This window comes from Procambarus clarkii, chromosome 60, assembly GCF_040958095.1.
Source record: "Procambarus clarkii isolate CNS0578487 chromosome 60, FALCON_Pclarkii_2.0, whole genome shotgun sequence".
NCBI lineage: Eukaryota > Metazoa > Arthropoda > Malacostraca > Decapoda > Cambaridae > Procambarus > Procambarus clarkii.
This window is the reverse complement of record NC_091209.1, coordinates 24,122,369-24,132,155: the sequence shown is the minus strand read 5'-3', so window position 1 is coordinate 24,132,155 and position 9,787 is coordinate 24,122,369. Positions and strand designations below refer to the sequence as shown.

Below are 9,787 nucleotides of genomic sequence, written 5' to 3'. Positions count from 1 at the left end.
TTTATTTCTGTGTTCCTATATCCATTGTATGTATATATATATATATATATATATATATATATATATATATATATATATATATATATATATATATATATATATATATATTATATTTCCTGTGATACCGTCAGGGAGAGATTGTGCATCTTCACCTCAAAGGAACATGTAAACTGCAAGGAATAAGTTTATTTAGAAACACTTGTGTTGCGTTAGACAAAATCTTCTAATACATAATTCTAGAAGCCTTAAAGTGAGACAACTTTGGCTTCAAGCGGTTAGTAAACACTCCACAGCCAGCTAGGTTTTTTATTTGTTTGTCCTTTGTTTGCATAGTTTAGCTGCGCGTTACGTTGAAAGAGAAGCAGGAAACTGCAGTAGTGGTGGTGGGCGGGAGAGTGGCCATGTTGATGGCACCTCGGGCCATTGTCGGCCATGTTGATGGCACCTCGGGCCATTGTCGGCCATCACGGCTGGCCACAAGTACCGTGCAAAATGCTGGAACATGTCCAAGGAAATTTTAAAGCCCTGGAAGAGTGCCGGAATGATGAAATCTTTTTTTTCAGTCTGGGGGGTTAGAATTTGAGCCTGAATTGACCAAGATAATTTGAGATAAATTCATTATTTGCTGTCGATATATTGCCTATATTATTATTATTTATAATGGAAAATATAAACAATGCTGGAAGGGATGCCCTGCGGTGCCCGGGACACTCCCCCTACACTATATAGTATACTACACTATATACACTACACTCCCCTATATATATATATATATATATATATATATATATATATATATATATATATATATATATATATATATATATATATATATAGGTAGTATATTTTGGTAGCAGTCTTTCTTGTAAACATATGTTGTTGAATATGACCGAAAAGGTTAGATTAATAATTCTAACACGAATTTTCTCAATATTTCTTAAGTTTTTGTTCACTGTCGGTGGTAATAATAATATAAATTCTCCAACATTCCCTTTTTAATTGTCTGAAGCAAATATTAATTCTCCAAAATTCATTTTTTAATTGTCTGACGCCTGAACACGTTTCGTAATGCTTATTACATTTTCAGAGACTTAATTTACACACAGATTTATCGAACTTATACTCATTTTGGGTGAGGTGATATGGTACAAAGTTTTGGGTGAGGAGAACAAACTTATGACAAACACATGACAGAAAACAAAACAATGGGTATAAATTGGATATGAGAACTTCAGAAGACCTATTGGCCCATACTTCCTCTTGTTGCTTCCATATTGGTTCGGGGTCTTGAAGTGGGTAGAATATAGTTATGCATTAATTGCCTGTTGATTGCTGGTGTTGGCTTTTTCATATGTAGTGCCTCACAGATGTCGATCCGCCTGCTATCGCTGCATCTATCGATGATTTCTGTGTTGTTTGTTAAAATTTCTCTGGTGATGGTCTGGTTGTGAGAAGAGATTATATGTTCCTTGATGGAGCCCTGTTGCTTATGCATCGTTAAACGCCTGGAAAGAGATATTGTTGTCTTGCCTATATACTGAGTTCTTTGGGGCTTACAGTCCCCAAGTGGGCATTTAAAGGCATAGACGACGTTGGTCTCCTTTAAGGCGTTCTACTTGGTATCTGGAGAGTTTTTCATGAGTAGATTGGCAGTTTTTTTGGTATTATAATAAATTGTCAACTGTATTTCCTGATTTTTTTTGTAGGGATAACGTTCCTATCGACAATATGTTTCAGGACCCTTTCCTCTATTTTATGAGCCGTCGAAAGGAAGTTCCTGTAAAATAGTCTAATATGGGGTACAAGTGTTGTGTTGGTTGGCTTTTCAGAAGTTGCATGGCATTTCACCTCTCTATTTATGATGTCTTTAACGAAACCGTTAGAGAAGCCGTTGCTGACTAGGCTGTCGCCTTACCCTACAGAGTTCTTCATCGACTTGCTTCCAATCTGAGCTGTGGCTGAGAGCACGGTCGACATAAGCGTTAACAACACTCCTCTTGTACCTGTCTGGCAGTCACTCTTGGCATTGAGGTACATTCCTATGTTGGTTTCCTTAGTGTAGACTGCAGTGTGGAAGCCTCCGCTCTTTTCCGTGACTGGTACATCTAGAAAGGGCAGCTTCCCATTATTCTCCATCTCGTAAGTGAAGCTCAACACAGAATTCCGCTCAAATGCCTCCTTCAGCTGCTGCAGACATCTGGCATCAAGTACCTGCGTAAAACTGTCGTCAACATACCTGCAGTATATGGCGGGTTTCAAGCCCATGTCAACTAAGACCCTCTGCTCGATGGTACCCATGTGGAAGTTCGCAAACAGGACACCTAGGGGAGAACCCATGGCGACCTCACCTACTTGCTTGTACATGTGCCCATCTGGGTTCAAGAATGGTCGTCCGGCTTACCTTTCAGAGCAAGCCAGACGACTCAAACAGAAAACGGGACAGTACGTCAATTATGTGATCCGACTTCATTTCAAATTACGTCCACTTTTGGCCATTGTGCGCATACGAGCAAAAAGCGACGTTATTTTTAAGATGACGGGTTGAGCTGCGGGCGGTGGTCGTGACTCTGGGGAGGACATAACTCAGTTCCTCATCACAAAAGCTGTGAAGAGAATACAAGAGTATTGGGCCTCCAGGCTAGGACAAGAGCCGACCCCAGTACCCCCCAGGTCCCTCAACCACCCCACCCCAGTACCCCCAGGTCGCTCAACCACACCACCCCAGCACCCCCAGGTCCCTCAACCACCCCACCCCAGCACCCCCAGATCCCTCAACCACCCCACCCCAGCACCCCCAGGTCGCTCAACCACCCCACCCCAGCACCCCCAGGTCCCTCAACCACCCCACCCCAGCACCCCCAGGTCCCTCAACCACCCCACCCCAGCACCCCCAGGTCCCTCAACCACCCCACCCCAGCACCCCCAGGTCCCTCAACCACCCCACCCCAGCACCCCCAAGTCCCTCAACCACCCACCCCAGCACCCCCAGGTCCTTCAACCACCCCACCCCAGCACCCCCAGGTCCCTCAACCACTCCACCCCAGCACCCCCAGCTCCCTCAACCACCCACCCCAGCACCCCCAGGTCCCTCAACCACACCACCCCAGCACACCCACTCCCTCAACCACCCACCCCAGCACCCCCAGGTCCCTCAACCACCCCACCCCAGCACCCCCAGGTCCCTCAACCACACCACCCCAGAACCCCCAGGTCCCTCGATCAACCACCCACCCCAGCACCCCCAGCTCCCTCAACCACCGTCACCCCAGCACCCCCAGGTCCATCAACCACACCACCCCAGCACCCCCAGGTCCCTCAACCACCCCCACCCCAGTACCCCCAGCTCCCTCAACCACCCCCACCCCAGCACCCCCAGGTCCATCAACCACACCACACCAGCACCGCCAGGTCCCTCAATCACACCACCCAGCACCCCCAGGTCCCTCAACCACCACCCCAGCACCCCCAGGTCCCTCAACCAACCACCCCAGATCCCTCAACCACCCCACCCCACCCCAGCACCCCCCAGGTCCCTCAACTACACAACCCCAACACCCCCAGGTCCCTCAACCACACAACCCCAACACCCCCAGGTCCCTCAACCACCCCACCCCCGCACCCCCAGGTCCCTCAACCAACCCCCCAGCACCCCCAGGTCCCTCAACCACCCCCCAGCACCCCCAGGTCCCTCAACCACACCACCCCAGCACCCCCAGGTCCCTCAACCACCCCCCCCCAGCACCCCTAGGTCCCTCAATCACCCCACCCCAGCACCCCCAGGTCCCTCAACCACCCCCACATCACCCCCAGGTCCCTCAACCACCACCCAGCACCCCCAGGTCCCTCAACCACACCACCCCAACACCCCCAGGTCCCTCAACCACCCCGCAGCACCCCCAGGTCCCTCAACTACCCCCCCCCCAGCACCCCCAGGTCCCTCAACCACCCCCTCAGCACCCTCAGGTCCCTCAACCACCCCACCCCAGCACCCCCAGCTCCCTCAACCACCCACCCCAGCACCCCCAGGTCTCTCAACCACACCACCCCAGCACCCCCACTCCCTCAACCACCCACCCCAGCACCCCCAGGTCCCTCAACCACCCCACCCCAGCACTCCCAGGTCCCTCAACCACACCACCCCAGCACCCCTAGGTCCCTCGATCAACCACCCACCCCAGCACCCCCAGCTCCCTCAACCACCCCCACCCCAGCACCCCCAGGTCCATCAACCACACCACCCTAGCACCCCCAGGTCCCTCAACCACCCCCACCCCAGCACCCCCAGCTCCCTCAACCACCCCCACCCCAACACCCCCAGGTCCATCAACCACACCACCCCAGCACCGCCAGGTCCCTCAACCACACCACCCCAGCACCCCCAGCTAGGTCTCTCAACCACCACCCCAGCACCCCCAGCTAGGTCCCTCAACCACCACCCCAGCACCCCCAGGTCCCTCAACCAACCACCCCAGCACCCCCAGGTCCCTCAACCAACCACCCCAGATCCCTCAACCACCCCACCCCAGCACTCCCCAGGTCCCTCAACCACACCACCCCAACACCCCCAGGTCCCTCAACCACCCCACCCCCAGGTCCCTCAACCAACCCCCCAGCACCCCCAGGTCCCTCAACCACCCCCCAGCACCCCCAGATCCCTCAACCACACCACCGCAGCACCCCCAGGTCCCTCAACCACACCACCCCAGCACCCCCAGGACCCTCAACCACCCCCCCAGCACCCCCAGGTCCCTCAACCACCCCCACAGCACCCCCAGGTCCCTCAACCACCCCCCCCCAGCACCCCCAGGTCCCTCAACCACACCACCCCAGTACCCCCAGTTAACTCGTGGTTAACTTCGAGAAGTGCAAAGAGTAACTCCGGGTCTTTCTCGTTAAAGTGTGGTAATTCGACCCCTTTTTGATAATTAACACCACCTGGGCTACCTGCAGGCACTCACTGCCTCCTAATCCTGCACCTGTTCTGCTCTCACCTCACCTTATTTGGTCTGCAGCCGTCTGCTGCTGAATTTCTAAATGTTTCATTTCCTCTGCCTTCAATTTGGCTTCAAATTCCTTCTGTTTAGTTTCCTCTGCCTTCAATTTGGCTTCAAATTCCGTCTACTATGTTACTTCTTCCATTTGTTTACTAGTCTCTATGGCCTCTAATTATCTTTGGTTATTTGGCTATTCATGTCACCTTGCATCTTTACTTCAGGTTCCTGCCGGTGTTTCATCTCTGATTTCAAGAGTTGAAATTTCGAGTGTGAGATCTCTCAGACCACTAGTCCTTCCTGGCGTGTACTGGGTCATGGAGCGTGGAGTGTGTACTGGGGTGTACTGGGTCTTGGGGCGTGGAGTGTGTCCTGGGGTGTACTGGGTCTTGGAGCGTGGAGTGTGTCCTGGGGTGTACTGGGTCATGGAGCGTGGAGTGTGTCCTGGGGTGTACTGGGTCATGGAGCGGGGAGTGTGTCCTGGGGTGTACTGGGTCTTGGAGCGTGGAGTGTGTCCTGGGGTGTACTGGGTCTTGGAGCGGGGAGTGTGTCCTGGGGTGTACTGGGTCTTGGAGCGGGGAGTGTGTCCTGGGGTGTACTGGCTCATGGAGCGTGGAGTGTGGCCTGGGGAGTACTGGGTCATAGAGCGTGGAGTGTGTCCTGGGGTGTACTGGGTCTTGGAGCGGGGAGTGTGTACTGGGGTGTACTGGGTCTTGGAGCGTGGAGTGTGGCCTGGGGTGTACTGGGTCTTGGAGCGGGGAGTGTGTCTTGGGGTGTACTGGGTCTTGGAGCGGGGAGTGTGTACTGGAGTGTACTGGGTCTTGGAGCGTGGAGTGTGTACTGGGGTGTACTGGGTCTTGGAGCGGGGAGTGTGTCTTGGGGTGTACTGGGTCTTGGAGCGGGGAGTGTGTACTGGGGTGTACTGGGTCATGGAGCGTGGAGTGTGTCCTGGGGTGTACTGGGTCTTGGGGCGTGGAGTGTGTCCTGGGGTGTACTGGGTCTTGGAGCGTGGAGTGTGTCCTGGGGTGTACTGGGTCTTGCAGCGTGGAGTGTGTACTGGGGTGTACTGGGTCTTGGAGCGGGGAGTGTGTCTTGGGGTGTACTGGGTCTTGGAGCGGGGAGTGTGTACTGGGGTGTACTGGGTCTTGGAGCGTGGAGTGTGTCTTGGGTATGTACTGGGTCTTGGAGCGGGGAGTGTGTCTTGGGGTGTACTGGGTCTTGGAGCGGGGAGTGTGTCTTGGGGTGTACTGGGTCTTGGAGCGGGGAGTGTGTCTTGGGGTGAACTGGGTCTTGGAGCGGGGAGTGTGTCCTGGGGTGTACTGGGTCGTGGAGTGTGTCCTGGGGTGTACTGGGTCAACATTGTGGTACTGGCCTGGTGTTGCTGGCTGGGATGGCTAGTTATGCTAAGTTTATGCAGACTTTGGAGCAGTTCTATTATTCCACAGTCCTTGTTACGTTACAAATTGCCATTATCTAGGGACATCGATGAGTGCGTCACTCGCAGTGAGTGCGTCACTCGCAGTGAGTGCGTCACTCGCGGTGAGTGCGTCACTCGCGGTGAGTGCGTCACTCGCGGTGAGTGCGTCACTCGCGGTGAGTGCGTCACTCGCGGTGAGTGCGTCGCTCGCGGTGAGTGCGTCACTCGCGGTGAGTGCGTCACTCGCGGTGAGTGCGTCGCTCGCGGTGAGTGCGTCGCTCGCGGTGAGTGCGTCGCTCGCGGTGAGTGCGTCACTCGCGGTGAGTGCGTCGCTCGCAGTGAATGCGTCGCTCGCAGTGAGTGCGTCGCTCGCAGTGAGTGCGTCGCTCGCAGTGAGTGCGTCGCTCGCAGTGAGTGCGTCGCTCGCAGTGAGTGCGTCGCTCGCAGTGAGTGCGTCGCTCGCAGTGAGTGCGTCGCTCGCAGTGAGTGCGTCGCTCGCAGTGAGTGCGTCACTCGCAGTGAGTGCGTCGCTCGCAGTGAGTGCGTCGCTCGCAGTGAGTGCGTCACTCGCGGTGAGTGCGTCACTCGCGGTGAGTGCGACACTCGCGGTGAGTGCGTCACTCGCAGTGAGTGCGTCACTCGCAGTGAGTGCGACACTCGCGGTGAGTGCGTCACTCGCGGTGAGTGCGTCACTCGCGGTGAGTGCGTCACTCGCGGTGAGTGCGTCACTCGCAGTGAGTGCGTCACTCGCAGTGAGTGCGTCACTCACACTAAGAACTGTCTATAAGAGAGAAATTAATACTTGTTTCTATTTTCCTTATAATTTCTTATCAAAGGTGGATATCAGATGCGTAAGGTTAGTCTTATCAAACTTTTCAGGATGATCCGTTTCGGCAACAACTAAGAAGTTTGAAATAGTGGTTTTATTTTCCGGAAAGTTGACCGACAGCTTTTCATCTGTTCATCACACACAACATAATTACGACGTTTTTACAATGTTGCTTCAAAGTAACAGTATTACATATTATGCCGTCGTTAGGTTGTGTGCTTGTTGGGTGTGAATATTGTTTGTTGTGAGAGGGAGAGAGGGAGGGGACAGAGAGAGAGAGAGAGAGAGAGAGAGAGAGAGAGAGAGAGAGAGAGAGAGAGAGAGAGAGAGGTTGAGGGGTTGGGAAAAAGAAGTGTCGAGAAAGAGATGGGATGAGATAGAAAGAGATGGAGAAAATGGGAGAAAGAGAGAAAAAGAGAGAGGGGGAAAGAGGGGGGTAGGAGAGAGAGAGAGAGAGAGAGATGAAGTGAGAGTGAGACAGAGAGAAGGTGTAGACAATTCTTGCATTAGAGTCAACGATTGCTAAGATTTTATCATAAAAAATATGACAAAATTAAAAAGTAAAAAAAAAAAATTGGGAATTTAGCTAAAAACTGCGTATCCTCACAGGAGTCTACTCACCATAGCTTCAACATATGTTAACCCCTCTCAAAGGCATGTCTGTACAGGGCACTCTGAACTCACTAAACGAGACGCTGAACGACAAGATGAAACATTCGTGATTTTCAACAAAATCCTACATCAGTTTGACATATAATCGCCATTCATTTTACACACACATGTTCAAAAGTCAACCAACCCGGAGCTCAACTAAATTTACTGGGAGGATCTGGAGGCCCGAACTGGTGTCCAACCAGGATTTTTATGGTTGGCCCGCCTACACTATGGCCCGCGGTCACGGGACATCACAAGGAAATCTCTATGGCGTGATATATTAGCGTGACAGCGTGTCTGGGAACCACCAGAACACCAGTTCAAGTCACCACATTGTTCCAAAATTATCGTCTCATGGATGTGTCACGCTATTGTGACACTTTTGTGATCTGAAGTTAGATGAATAGAAAGGCGGATAGATAGATGAATAGATGGATAGATAGATGGATACACAGATGGATGAATAGATGAGGAGATATAAATGTAAAAATGGATAGATAGATGAATAAATAGATGGAGAGACACTGAGGTGAATAGATATGATGATGGATAGATAGACGCAGTTATTGGATGAGTAGAAAGATTGAAAGATAAATAGGTAAGTGGATAGATAGATGGCAAAACTCCAGAAAAGCCGGGTATCCCCCTCAATATATATATATATATATATATATATATATATATATATATATATATATATATATATATATATATATATATATATATATATATATATATATTATTAAATATGACGGAAAAAGTAAGATTAATAATTCTAACACGAATTTTTTCAATCTTTCGTACATTTCGTTTCACTGTTGGAGGTAAATCAAAAATCAATTCTCCAAAATTCATTTTTATTTCTAGTCTGACGCGACACGAGCGCGTTTCGTAAAACTTATTACATTTTCAAAGACTTTAGTTTACAAATACACAACTGAATAGAACTTACGCATCTCCGTTTTTATAACTACATTTGAGAGAGGTGGATGGGGTGAGGTGGCATTAATAGGGTATTAATTTCATCAACACAAGACAGAACAAGAGGTGGTATTAATAGGGTATTAATTTCATCAACACAAGACAGAACACGAAACAATGGGTATTGAATAGAAGTGATTGTAGAAAGCCTATTGGTCCATATTTCTTGATGCTTCTATATTGGAGCGGAGTCTTGAGGTGGGTAGAATATAGTTGTGCAATAATTGGCTGTTGATTGCTGGTGTTGACTTCTTGATGTGTAGTGCCTCGCAAACGTCAAGCCGCCTGCTATCGCTGTATCTATCGATGATTTCTGTGTTGTTTACTAGGATTTCTCTGGCGATGGTTTGGTTATGGGAAGAGATTATATGTTCCTTAATGGAGCCCTGTTGCTTATGCATCGTTAAACGCCTAGAAAGAGATGTTGTTGTCTTGCCTATATACTGGGTTTTTTGGAGCTTACAGTCCCCAAGTGGGCATTTGAAGGCATAGACGACATTAGTCTCTTTTAAAGCGTTCAGTTTTGTGTCTGGAGAGTTTCTCATGAGTAGGCTGGCCGTTTTTCTGGTTTTATAGTAAATCGTCAGTTGTATCCTCTGATTTTTGTCTGTAGGGATAACGTTTCTATTAACAATATCTTTCAGGACCCTTTCCTCCGTTTTATGAGCTGTGGAAAAGAAGTTCCTGTAAAATAGTCTAATAGGAGGTATAGGTGTTGTGTTAGTTGTCTCTTCAGAGGTTGCATGGCTTTTCACTTTCCTTCTTATGATGTCTTCGATGAAACCATTGGAGAAGCCTTTATTGACTAGGACCTGCCTTACCCTACAGAGTTCTTCGTCGACTTGCTTCCATTCTGAGCTGTGGCTGAGAGCACGGTCGACGTATGCGTTAACAACACTCCTCTTGTACCTGTCA

The 9,787-nt window shown here is 50.2% G+C and overlaps 1 protein-coding gene across 1 annotated transcript; it reads right to left on the bottom strand.

Moving 5' to 3' along the window:
* Nucleotides 1-5,211: 5,211 nt before the first annotated feature.
* On the bottom strand, nt 5,212-5,922 carry LOC123766996 (myosin light chain kinase, smooth muscle-like). The gene has a single exon (XM_045756477.2). The coding sequence runs from the start codon at nt 5,920-5,922 to the stop codon at nt 5,212-5,214; it is 711 nt and encodes a 236-aa protein (XP_045612433.2).
* Nucleotides 5,923-9,787: the final 3,865 nt, after the last annotated feature.

Bases quoted from the DNA above. Each gene is read 5' to 3' on its own strand.
- LOC123766996 (XM_045756477.2), bottom strand. From the start codon at position 5,922: ATGACCCAGTACACCCCAGTACACACTCCCCGCTCCAAGACCCAGTAC.